The 18,401-nt window shown below is 54.6% G+C and overlaps 2 protein-coding genes across 12 annotated transcripts; both read right to left on the bottom strand.

Moving 5' to 3' along the window:
* Positions 1–8,614: 8,614 nt before the first annotated feature.
* LOC130149576 (zinc finger protein 239-like) lies at positions 8,615–12,696 on the bottom strand. 11 transcript variants are annotated; one of them, XM_056339378.1, is made up of 3 exons: positions 12,553–12,696; positions 10,786–11,063; positions 8,615–9,608 (listed from the first exon to the last, which is right to left on the bottom strand). In XM_056339378.1, exons 2-3 carry the CDS (start codon positions 10,952–10,954, stop codon positions 8,707–8,709), a joined length of 1,071 nt encoding a protein of 356 aa, XP_056195353.1. In that variant the 5' UTR covers positions 10,955–11,063; positions 12,553–12,696; the 3' UTR covers positions 8,615–8,706. The 11 variants fall into 11 exon arrangements, 10 of the variants coding, with proteins under 10 accessions (XP_056195353.1, XP_056195352.1, XP_056195354.1 ...); XM_056339377.1 differs by having other exon boundaries at positions 12,557–12,696; XM_056339379.1 differs by having other exon boundaries at positions 8,615–9,605; positions 12,557–12,696.
* A 3,441-nt stretch (positions 12,697–16,137) lies between these two features.
* On the bottom strand, positions 16,138–18,314 carry LOC130149728 (coiled-coil domain-containing protein 81-like). The gene is made up of 4 exons (XM_056339689.1): positions 18,033–18,314; positions 17,830–17,915; positions 17,434–17,558; positions 16,138–16,250 (listed from the first exon to the last, which is right to left on the bottom strand). Exons 1-4 carry the CDS (start codon positions 18,195–18,197, stop codon positions 16,138–16,140), a joined length of 489 nt encoding a protein of 162 aa, XP_056195664.1. The 5' UTR covers positions 18,198–18,314.
* Positions 18,315–18,401: the final 87 nt, after the last annotated feature.

Here is an 18,401-nt window from a genome sequence, read left to right as displayed (position 1 = left end):
AGGGGGTGTCTGCATCCTTGAGGGTGTCCCGGTGGTGTCCCCAGGGGTGTCCTGGTGTTGCCAATGTGTCCCTGGGGGAATCCTGGCATCCCCGGAGAGGGTCCCTAATGTGCCTATAGTGTCCTTGGGGTGAGTCTTGGTGTCCCTAGTAGGGTTATTAATGTCCTAGCCGTGCCTTTGGGTGGTTCCTGGTGTCCCTAATGTCCCAATGGTGTCCGTGGTGGGGGGTCCTGGTGTCACCAGTTTTTCCCATGGAGGGTCCCTAATGTTCCTATGGTGTCCCCAGGGGGATTCCTGGGGGTCCCTGAGGAGGGCACCTGTGTCCCAGTAGTGTCCTTGAGAGGTTCCTAATGTCCCAGTGGTGTCCCTGCAGGGTTTCTGTGTCCCTAGTGATGCCCTCAGTTTCCTTGGGTGGGTTCCCCAGTGTCCCACCAGGGGGGGTCCCTTCTACCCCCTTTTGTGTCACCCCCACCACCACCTCTGCCACTTCTGTCCCCGCCAGATTCGGCATGTCTCTACAGGGGACCCTGATGTCAGGGATGGCCTCCTGGCCTTCCACCTTGGTACTGGAGGCACCAATGTCTGTCCCAAGGGAAGACGGGGGACAGGGCTCTGTGCGCGGGGACCCAGCCCAAGGAGCCCCCCTCCAGCTCAGTGCCCGCCTCTGCTCTCTGCAGGCATGGCACCAGCCTGCGCCCACAGCTCCGCCTGGCGCTGGACCAGCTGTGGGTGCTGAGCAGCGGGATGGAGGCAGCGCAGGAGGAACAAGAAGAGGAGGACGAAGGCAATGGCAACAACAGGACCTCCATCAACCTCACCTGGACCATCAGCTCCTGTGTTGCCGCTTTTGGGTGAGTTGTGGTGCCATGTCCCAGGTGACCTGTGTCCCATCAGTCAAGCTCCTGGAGAAGGAGCTGAGCCGCCACGCCGTGAGTGTCTCTCTGCTCCGGGCTCTGTCCCCAAGCACTGCTCCCCCAGCCGAGCAGCAGAGGCATCACTGCTCACCTTCTTCCTCTCCTCTCTCACCAAGTCGAGGACACGGAGCACCAGGAGCCTGCAGAGGCTGACAGAGGGCCAGGCAGAGGAGAGAATGGCTGCCTTTTATCCGCCTTGGGCTGTGCTGCAATGTGTGGTGAGTGGGGTGACCTTGTGTGGGAGGGAGGGAAGGTCCCTTGGTGCCACTCAGGGAGCGGAGTGGGTTGAGGAGCCACCATGAATGCTGGGATGTCCTCGCTGGAGACATTAGGAGGAAAGCTGCTGCACAGGACACAGGGCCCAGGAACGCAGAGGGTCCCAGCTCTGCCGTGCTCAGGCTGCTGGTGCCAGGGGCAGCTCGTTGGTGGCCCTTTCTGCTGTGGGGCTGCTCTCTAAGTGCAGCCTGGTTCTTTGTAAGTTACAAATGAAGGGACTTCTTGTCAAGGGAGGCAGCCTTGGCAGGGGTGAGAAACAAAGACCAGGTAGTGAAAAGAGCGCCGTTAGCTAAGTCACGCAGGAAGAAGCCTTCCAAGGAGGAAAGCTCTGGCCACAAGAGAACACAAGCTGATAAGGTCTTGGGATCCACTGACACCAACAGAAAATGAGTTTAAGTAGGACAAAGGTAATTGTGGCAGTGGGAGATGGCGACCTCTGACTCAAATAGCTCCACCCGAAAGAGGACAAACCCCCACTAGGGGAGCATGTGTAGTTCATAAAATAATTTAGTAGTGCTATTGCAGATGCATACGTATTTGCATTAGAAGCGAGAAACCAGTAACCAAACCTGTGTATGACACATAACTATGCAACGTGCGGCGCTCTGAGAAAGGCCCCGAACCCCTTCTCAGTGTTCCAATTGGACCTAAAACCATTTGTGTGTACTTTTTCATGGATAGAGGTGACCAAGTGTCCGTAATCACTGCTGAAACAACCGAGGCATTACATATACAACCTGGCTGCTGCAAAGTAAGATATCCCAGCACAAAGGGAGTAAGGGAAGCTTAGTGGCAAAAATGAAGTTATGGCTACACAGGCAGGGAAAACCAATGACCCACACGGTAGTGCCCATTGGAGCATCTGAGAGTTAACATTTTGGGATTTGACCTGCCATATGGTCAGCATTGGGAGACGTCTGACAGGACTGTGTGGAGTTTTGCCGCTCTGGGGATGGGAGATGAGGAAGACAATGGGGACCTCCACGTAATTTCTGGGAGGATGTGGGAGAAAAATGGACCAGTGAAACTAATTGGTCTGTTACAACCATCCATACTTCTTCCTCGCTCTCCAGTTACCAACGTAAAACAATGCCCCTTGCCGGCAGCAGCAAACTCCGCTACAGATGGGGTGGTGGCACGCTTAGAAATGAGAGGTATGACCACTCGAGCCCACTCTCCACACAGTTTTCTGCTTTGGCCGGTCACAAAGCCTTACGGGCAATGGCACCTAACTCTTGATAACTGCAAATTCAGTGCTAACCCCCTTTGACTGCAGCAGTGCCCAACAAGGCCCAACAGGTGACACAAATACAGGGGGCCTCCTTGACTTGTATGGCTCCTCAAGGTGTTAGGGATTTATCGCTCGTGATTCTGCTCCATGTACAAGATAAAGCCTAGTTTGCCTTTGCCTGGAGCGGGACTCAATATGCTCTCAATAGGCTCCTGCAAGGATACAGCCACTGCCCTGCTATCGCTCACAGATGCCCATTCCACCTGACATCACAGTGTATCGGTGCAATGATGGCATCCTCAGCAGGGCAGAAGAGCCAGAAAGCATTAGAGAGACAATGAAAACCATTTGGGCAACACTAACCAAGTTGGGACGGCAAGTCCCAGAATCAAAGTGCCAAGGGCCAGCATAAGAAGTCAGATTCCGAGCAGTCTGGTGGGTTAGAGAAGATGCCTCTGTTCCACCAGAGACACTGGAACAGAAAGCATCTGGGCACAATCCATCCAGTACGCTGGAACTACCACAAGTTCTAGGGACTTTGAATTACTGGTGTAACTATATTCCTGCCTTTTCTGTCATTGCTCGCCCTTCCCTTTGCTGTCATTCACAAAAGTGCCTGCTCTCTCCCAGCACCCGCACACCTTCTCCCTGCGACACTGCGAGAGAAGGAGTTGCCAGGCACACGGGTGCCATCACTGCCCTGCGCAGCTGGGCACCCCCACCAGCATGGCGATGAGGACAGGACTGACAGACACGCAGCTGCCTGGTGGCATCAGAAATTGTGTTTGAGCACCATGTCCTCCTAGGCTGTGGCCTCTTGCAGTCATCTGCTCTGCCTTCCTTGCAGGTGCCACTGTTAATGTCCCCACTACAGACATGTACAGCTCCTCCAAGGGTCACTCCAGGTGCCTCAGGAGAAGGTGGAGGGGGCCTTAGGCCTGAAAGACCAGCCATGCTGTGGTCTGGTGCCCTTGAGTGCTGCTGTCCATGGGATGTTCCCACCATAAGGGCCCTAAGAGGCAAAAATCTTCACCCACTCTTTCATGGTCACTACAGCCAAGGCTGACAATGGTTCTTACATCCCTCATCAGCACTCCCTCTTTTGCGAGGAACCAGCCTCAGGTGACCATCGCCTTGGTTGGCCTATGTGGTACCTGTGTGAAGAACTTCTCCCAAGACACCCTAGAAAGCTGCTGGACCCTCAGAGGGGGTCCACGATTCCCATCTGTGGGGGCCTTCAGCTCGCACAGTGGAATGTTGCAGCCAACGTGATCCTGGGGCTGGCAATGGTTTCCTTCTGGGCAGGAGACTCAGCTAGAGACGCCCAGCCAGTGCCTTTCAGCCACTGCCAGGAGCTGTGGTTGCAAGCTCCTGCAAGCTTCCTGCTGAGGAAAAGGGATTCAGCGGGAGGTGAGGATGTCTAAATCTGTACCTATTTCTCTAAACAGATGGTATGGAACTCATAGCCTCATAGGACAATTCGGGCTGGAACTGAGGTCCCTAGTGCAACCTATGTCTCAAAGCAAGGTCAGCTCTGACATCAGACCAGGTCGCTCAAGGAATTTCAGCATCCGCAGTGCGCGCACATGAGCCAGGCATCTAAGGCACCATTACAGAAATGGAGACAGGTCATTTGACCAGTTCCCTGAACAAAGGGAGCTATTGGATGCCATGCCTCCTGAGATTCCTCGCAACACTAAACTTTTGGTCCAGAGGAGTGGGATCCCTCCGGAAGTGTCCTGGCAGATCTCCTGCCCCACGTGGTGCTTTAGGCTGTAAAGAAAACCAAAACTACACCTGTGATGAGGGTAATTTCACCCCTAGTGCCAAAGGGCAGAGCAGAAGGAGGGATCTCTGAGCTCCCAGGCTCTCTGCTGCGCAGTTAGGACTTCAGAGGTGTCATGTGTGCATACTGGAAAGAAAGCAGCAGAAGCACACTCTAGTTATAAACCCTTTTTACTGCCATCAATAAAGGCTCTTCTTGGCTGGGAGCATGAGTACGACCCCGTGTTACAGCTCCCGAGTCCTTAGAAGCAACCACGAGACTACTCACGTATTCATATTTACAATTGGCATAAACTATTGGCTTTGACCATGATGTCGCCTGTTACTATTCACTTGGCAGGATTTGTACACGTGATCCCTCCATGCAAGCTGGCACAATTTTGTTGCAACTTTGCCACTTTCAGCCACTTCCTCCACTCTCTGAGGCTCTCTAGTGCTGCTGCGGGGAACCTCTCTGAGTCTATGGGACAAGTTGTCCCACTGACCAGGCCTCATGAAACCAGATGGACAGCGTGTGGGGGAGTGCAGCAGTGTGACCAATTGCTCCTTTGAGCAACACAGGCAAAAGCCACCTCTGCATCAGGGAGTGCCACCCACGTCTCCCCCTGCCCAGCTCAGCACCCACAACCCAAGGGGATGAAGTCAGGCCCTGCCCCTCTGCCTTTTCTCCAGCATGGGCACCGCCTGATGCCTCCAGGTTTCAGGACTTGCCTCCCACTTGTGGCCCCCTGCAAGACTGCTCAGTACCTGGATCCTTTCCAAAAAAGATTGTATAATCCAGCATGGTGGGCTTCCCCAGGGTTGGACCGCACCACCACTGCCAAGAATCAGAGAAAGGTAAATCCTCAGCATGGCTCAGGGACAGAGAATGCAGAAGGACAGTGCAGGTTCCTGCTAAGCCCGTGCCTGATCCAGCAGTGAATCCCTTTGGACCTCAGTTCAGAGGAGGGATCCCCCCCTTCTGGGGCCTAGGGCCTCTAGGGACTCAACGACAGATCTGGGATGCAGCTACTGAAGGAGGTGCATCCCTTTAAGAGTGATATTTCCACCATCTACTCAATGCGGTTCAGATGGCCTCATTCCCCAAATGGCACAGGTCTGAAATTCACGCGAATGGGCTGTGGTGGCAGGTGACCATCTCACTGCATTCACAGAGGGTTACCAGCACCTCTCTGGAAAGTGCTCCGCAGCGCTTGTATGCTCACTCTGGGAAACCAAGACAGCTGCTCAAATTCTTTTGCAGGTACAATCTTTGTTTACTTTTGAGTCGGAACGAAATGAAAAGCTGCCATCAGTCCCACTTACGGCACAGAGACACACCTGTGGTCCGTGCACATGCCTGCACAGAAACGCTTGCCGAGGGAAACCATCCCTTGGGTATCAAATACAGAAACAGCACTGAAAACCTTGACTTCTGAGAGAGTCACTGCAGCCTTCTCCCAGGTCATTAAACAGCATGCTTGTGGCTGGGATCACCACTGCGTGTGCGTCACTTGCTTTCATGTCCATCTTTGTTACCCAAAGATTGGTCGAGTGAACTTTCCAAGACTTGTTCTGAAGTTTAGAAAGCAGGCATTCTCTTATTATGGTGCCGGGAGCATGGGGGATCTCTCCTTCTAACATGCTCACCTTGTCCTGACATACATGTCCCTTACATTCTGTATAATCATAAATATGCACTACCTTTCCCCAAAATCCCATACATATTTGATTATTTCCCAGAATCCACTTACATTAGTCCCTCCTTCTTTTTTACATGCATAGTTTTCTTCTGATTTGAGTCGGAGGGCTGCTTTTGCAACCACCAAGTCCTTGCTGGCTCCTGAACACTTCATGACCTGATCAACCTGGTCCTTTTACAAAGTTTCTTGGCAAAACCTGCTAGGTGTCCATGACATTCAATCAGTTCTTTCTCTCATCCTAGATATTCCTTGCAAGTTGGATCATAAATCTCATCCTTTACAACATGAGGTCTTCTCAATCACAAGCTCATAATTATACTAATAAAGCAACTTCTGGGTTACAATCTCATAATTATACTAAGGCTACACATACGTGAAGGTGATACATTACACTTCTGGTATGACAGGCATCACCTTCATCTCTCGCCTGGCACTTGCTACCTCCAGTCTGCAGTATGCATAAAAGCGATTCCGTTTACCAGGAGCTTAGCACTGTGTGAACCCGCTGCATGAAGTCCTGTATTTAGAGAAATGGCTATTAATAATAAAAAGGCTATTAATAATAAATATCTGCAGGGGCTCCTGACCCACATACACGCTTGTGTTTTCTGAACAGTGACGATACATTAAACCTGCAAACTAAGGACTGCGACACCTCTCTTCCTGCCCCTTTTCCTTTGCTCTCGGTCTGGCGTGGGAGCACTTTTCATCAGAGCAGGCACACCACAGACAGCCTCACAGAGGGGAAGGATGGGGAGGGGATAAGGGAAGATGGGGAAAGCAACTACACAAGGAAGCACCTTTGCCGTCCATTGTCAAAGCCTCCCTGGCTCTTCTGCAGGCCCCCCCCAGATCTTCCTTGCAGCCCCTCCCAGAGCCAACCCAGTCCCCCCCCCCGCACCCCCCTCCTGGTCCCGGTACCATCTGTGTGCCCCCCGACACCCCCATCCAAGTCCCAATCCATTCCTGTCTCCCCCTGCACCCCCAGTCCTGTCCCACTACCATCCTGATCCCCCTCTGCACCCCCAGCCCAGGCCCATCCCCTCTGCATCCCCATCCAAGTCCCAGTCTCACCCTGGTCCCCTCCTGCATCCCAGTCTCATCCCTGTCCGTCATACTCACCCTGTCCCATCCCTGTCCCCTACGACCCCCCCATCCCAGTCCCAGTCTCATCCCAGTACCCTCCTACATCCCAGTCTCATTCCTGTTGCACACCCCTCCCCCTGCCCCCAACCCATCACTGTTCCCTCCTGCATCCCCATCCCATCCCCATCTTCTCCTGCATCCTGGTCCTCATCCCATCCCCACCCCTCCTGCATCCCCACCCCATCCCTGTCCCCTCCTGCACTCCCATCCTGGTCCCAATCCCATCCCTGCCCCATCCCCATTCCTCCTGCATCCCAATCCCCCCCCTGCAACCACATCGCAGTCCCAGTGCCATTCCCGGCCAGTCCCTGCACCCCAATCCCAGTCCCAATCCCATCCCAGTCTCGTCCTGCATCCCAGTCCTGCTCCCAGTGCCACCGCCATCCCCATCCCTGTGCCATCCGCACCCACTCCTGCAGCCCCATCCCACTCCCTGTCCCCTTCTGCATCCCCATCCCAGTCCTAGTCCCATCCCTTTCCCCTCCTGCACCCCCTTGCTGGTCCTAATGCCATCCCTGCCCCACCCCTGGCCCCTGCTGCATCCCAGTCCCTTCCTGGTTCCTCCTCCACCCCCGCCCCAGCCCTGTCCCCTGCAGCACCCCTATCCTATCGCAGTCTCCCAGTCCCTCCTGCCTAACAGTGCCATCCCAGTACTGCCCCGCACAGCACCCCCATCCCAGTCCCCTCCTGCATTTCCATTCTGGTTCCAGTCCCATCAGCTCCTGCACACCCATCCCAGTCCCAGTCTCATGCTAGTCCCCTCCTGCATTCCAGTCCCATCCTGGTCCCAGTTCCACCCCAGTTCCCAACCTATCTCTGTCCCCTCCTGCACCCCCATCCCAGTCCCACCCCTAGCACCCTCACCACCTCCATACCATCCCAGTCTCCTGGTCCCTCCTGCATCCCACTCCCGTCCCAGTACCCCAGCCTGTCCCCATCCCTGTCTCCCCCCTTGCTGGGCCAGTCCCAGCCCCCTCGGGGTGACAGTGAGAGGGGAGCACCCTGTTCTCCCCTTCCCCTTTCAGTGGGAGTCCCACTGGCTACAGCCAGCGCCAGCTCCACATCCTCAGGGATTTATCTGGCATGGGGGGCACCCTGCTAGCCCACCTCCCATCCTGTGTGGGGCCCAGGCCTCCAGGAACACCGGGGGTGCTGGGTGCACTCTCTGGGGCAACCAGGGGACCCCAGCACACCCCACCAGTGTCCCTGCCAGTTCAAAGGAGCCGCACATCCCCCAAATTCATACCTGCGTTGTGCAACAGCCACTTTTTGGGATGACCCCCCTGCCTCGTTCCTGTGTGTCCCGCCCGCAGAATGATGGCTGCCACCCCCTCACCACAGTGCCTGGCTGGGGGGGGGGATGGTGGGCCACAGCCACTGCTCGGCAAAGGCCCCAGGGGCAACGCTTCACCCCGCATCACACCCCAACTCCAGGCATACCGGTGGTCTCTGCTGCAGATTTTATTTAAAAAAAATGGTGGGGAGGGGGCTGATGGGGGGGGGGGGGGGGGGGGCTGGGGGGGTACAACCACCACTCAGCAAAGCCCCTGGGGGGTGACACCCCTGCCAACTCCAGGCACTTTGGTGGCCTCTGCCGCAGATTTAATTAAGAGAAACAGTGGGGAGGGGGCTGGTGGTAGTAGGGGCGAAGGGGGTGGCAGGGCACGGGGCATCAGAGGGACTTGCCGTGCTGCAGCTGCCAGTGGGTGATGACGTTGGAGCTCTGGCTGAAGCTCTTGCCGCAGTCGGGGCAGATGTAGGGGCGCTCGCCAGTGTGGATACGCTTGTGTTTGGTGAGCGCTGAGCTGGTGGTGAAGCTCTTGCTGCACTCGCAGCAGCTGTAGGGCCGCTCGCCACTGTGCACCCACTGGTGGGTGCTGAGGTGGGTGAGCTGGCTGTACCCCCGCCCACACTCCCCGCAGCGATACGGTTTCTCTGCTAAGTGTGTCCGCCGGTGCCGGAGGAGGTAGGAATTGGTGGAAAAGCTCTTCCCGCAGTCGGGGCAAGCGAAGGATTTGTCGGCACAGTGGGTGCGTTGGTGCTTGGCCAGCAGCGAGCTGTCGGCAAAGGCTTTGCCGCATGCTGGGCAGGGGTAGGGCCGCTCGCCCATGTGAGCGCGCCGGTGGATGGTGAGTGCTGAACAGTCCCGAAAACTCTCGCTGCAGTCGGGGCAGTGGTAAGGGCGCTCGCCGGTGTGAAGGCGCTGGTGGCGGGTGAGGTTGGAGCTGCTGCCAAAACGCCGCCCACACTCAGGGCACAGGTACGGCCGCTCACCTGTGTGCATCCGCCGGTGCTTCACCAGGTCCGAGTTGACATTGAAGCTGCGGCCGCAGTCGCGGCAGGGGTAGGGCCGCTCACCGGTGTGAAGCCGTTGGTGGGTGAGGAGGTGGGAGCTCTGCCCGAAGCGGCACCCGCACTCAGGGCAGGCATAGGGCCGCTGGCCCTGGTGGCCACAGCAGTGGGTCAGCAGGTTGGAGCGGAGCCGGAAGCTCTTGCCGCACATCTCACAGGCATTGGTGCCACTACTGTGCCCCGGCTCATGCTCCTGATCCTCAACCTCCCGCCCGTCACCTGCTGGGGGACATGGTGCTCAGGAGGGGAGGTGGGTGCCAATCCCCCCAGCTCGCGGGGATGAGTGTGGAGCCCACTCCCATCCTGGTACCTGCCGCAGCGTCTCCTTGGCTTGCTTCTGCTGCGGGGCCACAGGTGCCAGGGTCCATGCAGGGACCCTTTGTCCCCTGGGGAGAGAAATTGCTGGGGGGGGGGGCAGGGGGGCACTAGCCAGCGGAGCTGGGGTCTGCTGGCAGCGCAAGGCAGGTGACAGGCAACGTGTTACCCCTAAAGCCTAACGGGGCCAGCAGGGGGCTGGGGGGGAGCGCACACACACACACAGCAGCCCAACGACCCCCCAGCCTCAGCACCCTCCATGGAGGGGGGGCCTCCACCCATCAAGGCACAAGGTGGTGTCTGTGCCTACCCCAAGGGTCCCCCAGGCCCACCCAGATGGGTGGGTGGCACAGGAATGGGCTGTCCCCCCTACCTCCTTACCCCACCCCACCCCAGGACCCCCTGCCAAGATCCAAGCACCTCACACCCCTCATCCCACAGCACCATGGCCGCCCCTGGCCACCTCCCTCCAGCACAGCGCCCACAGCAAGGGGCTGCCGGCACCCGGGGGCTCCCTACATGCTCCCCCATGACACCCTCCTCTCCCAGGACTCTTTTTGCTCTGCAGCTGCCCCAAACCTTCTCCAGATTCCCCAAGGCAGGGGGGCTGCACTCTGCCCCGAGCACCCCAACCTCCCCCCAAGCCACTTTGTTTCTCCGCTGGGGTGCGAGTCACAGCGCTTGATGCGGCTGCCACGCGTCTTTTTTATTTTTTTAGTAATTTTTTCACCCCCCGTCGCACTTTCCACCCTTCGGGACACATTTATTATCTGTTATGGGGGCTGCAGGGAGAAACCACGGTGCCTGGGATCTGCCAGGGGTGATTTCCAGGGAATAACTCGCCCCGCGGCTGGGAATAAAGCAGAGAAGGACTTTTATGGGATTGAACCTACCCCGTGGCACGCACGGTCCTGATGGATGCAACCAGCAACAGCAGCGCATTTTCTTTTTCAGACAGAAAATTTTTGGTGGTACCACATTTAACAAACCACCTTCCCTCGTCATTTTGTAGAATCCTAAATTATTTACCTCTTTAAAAAACAGGTTTGTGTTCCACGCAGCCAAATTAAGTTTAATTACGGACCTGGAGAGGTTGTGGGTGCGACACTGCAGCGAAGGAGCGCATCGGTGTCTCTGGTAGCTGGCTCCACATCTGTTTGGTGCTGCCGTCTTACCTGCTGCACCCACAATGCTTCGTTCCTTCCTTCCTCGGGGAATTTGATTCCCAGAAAATAAAAAACACAGGCTGGCATGGTCAAAGTGCGAAATCCTGTAGAGAACGAGACGCGCTGGGGTGCTTCTCCGACCTCTGGGCACACTGCATTTTTCCTGGGAATTCCGACGTCCCTGCTCTTTATTTATCTATATAATAGAGAAGAGATACATACTGTAAATCTTAATTTTTACTCTTTGTTATTCACTTTAACGCGCCTAGGATATACACTTAAATAACAGAGGAGTCTTTAGGGGTAAGCAGTAGCCAGACTCAAGGCACCACACAAAACTTTACAGGCAGCGACTCCTCACGATTTATATTATTTTACATTATTTTAGGTTATAAAATCACCAGTGGCAAAACATAAATAATAAAGGGCTAATCAGGATTAACATCGATAGAGAAACAACTCTAGTTAGTATTAAAAAAAACAAATCACAGGCGTTAGTTAATCCCACTCAGTGGTAAAGCGACGATTACAACACCAAGGGTACGAACCAACAAAGGAAATTTAGGGATGAGTCACAACAAAATTTCATTGTTGCCATGACTCAACAAACTGGGGGGGGGACAGGGACGGTGAGGACAGTAATTAGTCCTTAATTAGCATTTGGAATTCTAGATAAATTCCAAAAAATTAGCAATCCTTTTTTCAAGACAGAAAACTAGCGGAGAGTCTAATTCGAAATATAGCCGCTGTGTTATATATAACTGCGGGTGTTAATGACTCCCAAGGAAAGTACAAGGTGATTATTTGCTCCTGAAGTAAATAATTTTCCAAGAAAAATAAGAAAGTTTTAGATTTTAAAATGAAAATAAAGATTTGGGAAGTGAAGTCGGTGTGCTTAATAACTACAATTCTAACGCAGCTCTAAGTTCACTGCAGCTCCTGCTTGTAACCCAGATATTAATCGAAGCTTTAGATTTTTAAATAAAAAGAAATAAAACTGAGTAATTCAATAACGGACACAGTCAAATATTAAGAAAATGGTGGCAACGGTTCTCAACCAGAGTTAATAATATTAAGATTGAGATTGAAAATAAAATTAGAAAGCGAAGAGAACGTCGTGACCAGCCCAATTTAAATGCACATGGTTTGGGGGGATGGAAATAAACGCCCAAACAAGCACGAATTACTTCCGAGGGGAGCGAGAGTAAAGCCGATGCAAATTACATCAGCATACGCTGCAGTTTAATCGAATTTTTGTCAACGTTTAGATGCTTATTGGGGGTCATTAACGTCCCCGGCACGTTTACCAGCCACAGTGTTTGACCGAAGGCTGCAGCCCAGACGAGACATGAATAAACAGCGAAATAATGACGATGAGTGAGGATCGGCCTTCCCTGGGCGCCGGCCTCCCTCCCTCCCGTCCTTCCTTTTCCAAGGACACGCCACCGCACTCATCAGGGAAACGCAGATATAAACCGGTACCTATGTGCACCCACACATCTACATAGGGAAGAGAGGAAGGCCATGGAACTGAGGCGAAAAGTAAAAAAAAAAAAAGCGAAAGAAAAATAAAGAAAAAGAGAAGCTAAAGACACACACAAAAAAATCGAAATGCAGAAAGAAAGCGCAAAAGGAAGAAGAAAAAGAAAGAAGGGCATTAAGAGAAGAGGAGGGGGCGCACCCACCTACCTTTGGCCTCGGTCCCGCTCAGAGCGTCGCCGCCGCCGCCGCCTCCTCCTGCCCCCCCTCCTCCCCTCCGCTCCCGACCGCCAGTAACAGCCCCAGGGCCTCCCCGCCGCCGCCTGCCACGGCCCCGCTGCCCGGCCCGGCCCCGCTGCCCGGCCCGGCCCCGCTGCCCGGCCCGGCCCCGCTGCCCGGCCCGGCCCCGCTGCCCGGCCCGGCCCCGCTGCCCGGCCCGGCCCCGCCCGGAGGGGGGGGGGGGGGGGGGGAGGTTCCCGGGGGTTCTTGTCACCCCCAGCGGCCTCTCGGGCACGGAGCGAGGCCGAGGCCGAGGCCGGCTGCCGCAGCGGCCACGAGCGACACCGGCGCCCCCCGCGACAGCGGGCGTGCCGCTCTATGCGCCGGAAGTCCTCCAGCGCACCGGAAGCTCCCCTCAGTCGTCCGGAGCGCACCCTCGATGGGCCGGAAGTCCTCCAGCGCACCGGAAGCTCCCCTCAGTCGTCCGGAGCGCACCCTCGATGGGCCAGAAGTCCGCCAAGCACCCGGCCGCGCCCCTCAGTCCTCAGGAAGTTGCGCTCCCTGAAGCAAAGCTGCTCCAAACCAGCAGCAAAGGGCCCCAAATGAACCGCAGCGATAAATACAAGTGACAAAATGCCAGGACGCTGCAGGGACGCCTCTCCCGCCACAACCACCTGAGCACAAGGGCCGCCATGGCTGCTGGAGGTGACGCGGCGTGCCCAGGGGGAGAAATAACCTGTTTGATACCAAAAAATCAGAGATAAATCTCTTTAATACTCGGGTTTTGAGTGTTCGAAAGCAGGCGGTCTTTATTTCCAGCCCTGGATGCACGGGGGATAAGTCGTGCCCAGCACGCATGCTGACTTTGCGCACTCTTTATTTTAATGTGGGCCAAAGGCTACATGCTGGGCCAAACCCCCTCTCTTTTTGTTACCAAAGCCTCTTTTAGGGCCCAGAGTTTCATTTTTAGCCTTGAAACCCTCACCTGTAGGGCACAAAGCCGCTTGGGTGCTCAAACCCCCATTGTTACGGGTGTAACCCCTCTTCTAGGGCCCAAAGCTTTGTTTTTAGGGTTCAAATCTTTGTCGAGGCAAAAGACTCTCTCATGGTCCGTCCCCTCGTTTTTACGGTCAGCGAGTCACGTGCCCAGCTCCCTGCCTGCTGCCCCCCTTGTGCCTGCATGTCCCGGTGTGCAGAACAGCCCAGTACTGGGAAATTCCTGCATTTGCTGCCATGGTGACCCGGCCGATTGCGCTCTGACTCCATCTTTATCCCTGTGCTGTACTCCAGCGATAAACAGGAGATCCTTGATGCTGTCCACGGGGGAGGTCTGTCATCACCCCCCCGAGCCGTACCATGCTGGGGCCGCCTCAAGCTCTTGCAGGAGGATCAGGGTGATGGGCTTGGGGAGCAGGAGGGTGCTGGGCCAGTTCCCGAAGCTCTTGGCTCATCTGGCCCAACGAGGGCACAGCCTCAGCTCTGCTCACTGCAGCACTCACCGTCCACCCTCCACAACACAGATGCGAGGAGACCCGTACCCCTGCACAGGCAGAACCCCTGGGCCCACATCTTGCCCTTTTTCCGACGGACTGAATACTCAGCCAAAATGAATTCCAAATCCAATGTAAGAATAAATGCAGGTTATTTTATTATATTCCTATTATATTACAATATAAAAAGGGGAAATATCAGGCAATGTGATAGAAGGAAACAGTACTATTTATTATGCACGATGTGATCAAAGAGCAAGAGCAGCAAAGCATCAAATCAGTCCTGCAAAGTGTTAACGAGACTAAGAATAGGATCCTTCACTGATTCCTGCCTAAACATTGGCCAGCCCCCCCCACACCTTTGGCTGGGAGTCCCGTTGCAGCTGGTGCCAGGAGTCTCTCAGGAATGGTGAAAAAATTCCTGTGCAGCGCGTCTACCCATATGTGAGGGTTCTGCCCCGTCTCGCAGCATGCCCACCTTTATAGTCGGTGAAAAACAAAAATAGTTTACACACCTGCTGTATGTATAACGTTTAATATTATGCAAAGTGCAGGTGTGCGCTGTGTCACGATCTGCAAAGTTCACACATGCCAGGACGTTGGCCAGGCGCGACAGAGTTACCGCCATGACACAGCTGCACACTGTATTGTCTGGATGTTCCTGCTCACATCTTGCTTGTTTGGGGGTCTCAGGACAAAACCCACCTACTCATTAGTTGTCCTTGAGCTCCCTGAGCTCCCAAGTGAAGCGAGCCCTGATTAAAAACAAAGGCTTTTTCAGAAGCAGTAATCAATGTAATAAATTTTAACCGCAGCACCCCAAATTCAAGTGACTCTGGGTGGCGGTGGGGAAGTGAGGGGCTCACTGGGGACACGAAGGTCAAAGGGCTCAAAAGCAGCTTTGACCATGCGTAAAAAAAAAAAAAAATAGGTGACCGTTTTCCTCAGCCCTTTTCAGGGCACCGTCACCCCCTTGTCCGTGAGCCAGGGGCTTTCCAGCTTGCAAGGTCACCCCAAGGGCACTGAGGTCTGTTGCTCCTTTCTTATCACAGAGGTGAACGGTTGTTGCGAACAATGAAAAAACTCAGTGCTATTTCACAGCTTTGCCGTTTTGTTTGTCTCTTTTCACAGCTCCCTGCATCCTGAAGACGGAGAGATTTCTGCAAAAGAAGAGAGGCTCTTCTCGAACAGTACCGCCATGTTCTGGAAGCTCTTTGTCTGCATGTAGACCTTTCTGCCACCTCGGTGGGTGCTCCGAGCACCTCCAAACCCTGATCGCTCCATCCTGGAGATCACCAGTCTGGTCTTCAAACGCGTGGTGTTGTGTCAGCCCAGACCCTTAAAACATATAGGGCATCACGTGGGGAATTGTGAAGTTGTATCCCGCTAAGACTGTATACTGTGGGTCTTTCAGCACCGACCAGAACCTTTCAGGTCTTGATTGTAGTAATTGTGCTGCCTCGTCTCTTGTTGGCAGCGGAGTCATGACCTTGTAGGTGATCTCCTTGGGCATCCAGGCTTCCAGGCTCATTGATGAATTTGTTTCAGTGTTGAATTTGCTTCCAACAGGGTATATTTTTTCTCCTTGTCTTTGCTTGTGCCTCTGCAGTCTTGCTGCTTGTGTTTGGTTCGGCTTTGCTGCTTGGCCTTTGGCTGCAGGTTTGCTTTTGGATTGGCTGCTCACCAGCAACTTTTTTCCAGACACGGCCCCGGGGATCCCTGGCAGCTGCCTGGAAGGACATAACACAAGGACTTTGCCTGAGGCCATGATGGCTTCGGGGCTACATCCTGCCCTGCAAGCCATGTGCCTCTTGGCGCAGCCTCTGGCAGCTCAGGAGGGGAAATGCCCTCCCCAAGCCGGCACCCTCAGCTGACACACAGCTGTCCCCATGTCCCCAGGCCACACCTGTGCTCTCATGAAGGGGAGGAGGACACCCCCCCCCCCTTTGAAATGGGGGCTCCCCTAGCCCCATCGCACTGCCCTGTGCTGCTGTCAGGCAGTGATGAACCCAGTGAGGGTTTGGGGCTCTCACCGGGTCGGCAAATAACCCGATGCAGATGCTCAGTCCTGAGCCCCCAGACTCACCTAGCCTGGCACTTCGTCCTCTTATTCATCGCCGCCTTATTGTGGACTTCCTCCTGTTTGTTAGTAACCGAGCTGGAATCAGCAGGCAAAGGCACTTCAGGAAGTCCCGCTGCAAATGGGAAGGAGAAACCTCGTCAAGAAGAGCATCACCGTGATGCTCCCAGTCCCAGGGACATGGAGCGGTGCTCACATCTCATCCCAAAACATCCAAGGCAGCCGTTCTGCTCTATCCACTGCCTCCCCAATACCAGCAAAAGTGATATGAATCACTTAGCATAACTTGGCGTTAGCAGCTGGGAAGCCTTGGCTGCAAGCTGTGAAAGCTAAAATCGTTGGATTTACACCCACATTTTTCCCTACTTGGACAAAAGGAGGCCTCGGGACAGCTGATTTTATCAGCATAAGGCTTGAGGAAAGCGGGTGAACCCCTGTCTGCTTTCACGTGGAAAGGATGATGATTAACCTGTGCTCCATCACTCTGGGGATTTGCTTATTCCCCTACTATTTTTTCAAGGGTTCTTGGAAATAAAAGGTGTAGAATTAGCAGGCAAATCTGCTCTCATTCGGGACATGGATTACTCGGTGCTGGCCAGTAAAACTAAAGATGTGTCTTAGGAGCTGTCTGCATACAGGCTGTACTAGCAGACACCGTGCATCTCCCACCAAGTTATGGCTGGCTTGGAAGGAGGTTTACACCGAGAGAAGGACAGGCTCTGATAAATCCCGAGCAAGTCAAAACTACGTGCAATATTCCTCCCCTCGTTTCTAAGAAACGCAAGTCCTCCTTGAAGCGGTACGGGTTATGCCGGCTGTAATAAATCTATCAAGATCCTGCCTGAGATTCTGCTTGGGGGATCCTAGGGTTGAGCAAAAAGGGAAAATATCTGCATGAGTGCATGTGTGGAGTCGAGGCAGCGTGCCCGTTGGATCAGTGGCCCGCCATGAAGGGTCTACAAAGTCTCAGGTGGTAGAACTTGACGCCTTGAGCGTGCACCAAGTTCCTTTTCCCCAGCAACCAGCGCTCACCGGGCTCCTCGGCGAAGGCACTGGTAGCGCCGGGGTTTGGAAAAAGGGGAGGTGGGTGATGTAGGCAAGCCTCTTTTGGAGAGGGAATGTTAAGTCATTCCCAAGAATCCGAGCATCCTGGCCCACTCCCAAAGCCAAGCTTGGGAGAAGAGGCCGTGCCAATGTGGCACAAAGCTTTGGTGCAAGCATTTGACCATCATTGCTGTGGATTTTCCTATCGGAAGCCGCTTGCCCATGCTACGGAAAAGAGCCGGGAACTGCCTTACCTTTTGTGTGTTGCCTGATGGGTGGCAAATCCTCTTCTTTCTTCCACATGTCCTCACCAAGGGCACGCCTCAAGACCTTGAGAGGGTGCCTGGACTGAGATTTGGGCACAAACTCCAGTTCAAACCTGGTGACAAAGAGGTGACAGTGGCATGACCAAAGGCACCACCAGCCCTTTTTGCTCTGCTCCCAGCCAGAGCTTGGCACCATTGTAAAAGGTGTTTTTTCCCCCCACAAATCATCCATTCCCCATCCCCAGGGAGCATCCCAGGAAATGGGGTCGCCCAGGAAAGGTGTCCCGGTGTCCTCAAATCCTTCCTCCATCCCATCGTTTGCAGGAATGACAACAGGGCAGAGCCACAGCAGGACCCCCGTGGTCACTTGGGGGAAGGACTCACTCAGGAAAGATGATGACACGGCTGGTGCGAGTCAGGGAAGAAACAGGTACCATCCGGGACACCACCATGTCCAGCAGCTGGGGAAACTGCAATGGAGGAACACGGAGATGCCAGGACATCCTCGACGTGACCATGACACTCAATCACGGAGGAGTTCAGGGCGGCATGAGCCGCTGGAGCCACAGGGAATCCAAAACACTCACTATGAACGCAGCCATTCTGAGGTTTGTCTTCCCAGATATCTCTTCCAGGAAATCATAGTAGAATCTCATTTGCACCATCCTGTCTTCAATGAGGAGCACCCCAACATCTCTCAGGACAAGTGCAATGCTCTTCCCCTTCGCCAGGCAGTGAGACAGGAGGGACATGGTGCCTAGGATGCATCCCTCCACTTTGCACCGGGACACGTGGGCATCCGTGGCCACCTTGGCATATTTCACAGGCACCAACACCTTATTGTCTGGAAAAACAACACGAGAGGGATGGAGGCGCTCACCCTGCAGCCCTCCCCGAGGGATTCTTACTGCGCGTGTCCTGTTTGCGGACCAGCTTCGCAGAGGGGCCAGTTTGCT

The sequence above is a fragment of the Falco biarmicus genome, chromosome 5 (genome assembly GCF_023638135.1).
Source record: "Falco biarmicus isolate bFalBia1 chromosome 5, bFalBia1.pri, whole genome shotgun sequence".
NCBI lineage: Eukaryota > Metazoa > Chordata > Aves > Falconiformes > Falconidae > Falco > Falco biarmicus.
The sequence above is the reverse complement of the archived record's forward strand: the minus strand, read 5'-3'. Positions and strand labels throughout refer to the sequence as shown.

What these genes read in the sequence shown, in the direction of transcription:
- LOC130149576 (XM_056339378.1), bottom strand. Translation starts at nt 10,954, where the DNA reads ATGCCAGCCTGTGTTTTTTATTTTCTGGGAATCAAATTCCCCGAGGAA. An exon ending in CGCACCCACAACCTCTCCAG is followed by an intron (nt 9,609 to 10,785) that starts GTCCGTAATTAA and finishes CATGTCCCCCAG; the next exon opens with CAGGTGACGGGCGGGAGGTT.
- LOC130149728 (XM_056339689.1), bottom strand. Translation starts at nt 18,197, where the DNA reads ATGTCCCTCCTGTCTCACTGCCTGGCGAAGGGGAAGAGCATTGCACTT. An exon ending in TCAGAATGGCTGCGTTCATA is followed by an intron (nt 17,916 to 18,032) that starts GTGAGTGTTTTG and finishes CCTCCATTGCAG; the next exon opens with TTTCCCCAGCTGCTGGACAT. An exon ending in CGTGTCATCATCTTTCCTGA is followed by an intron (nt 17,559 to 17,829) that starts GTGAGTCCTTCC and finishes CTTTGTCACCAG; the next exon opens with GTTTGAACTGGAGTTTGTGC.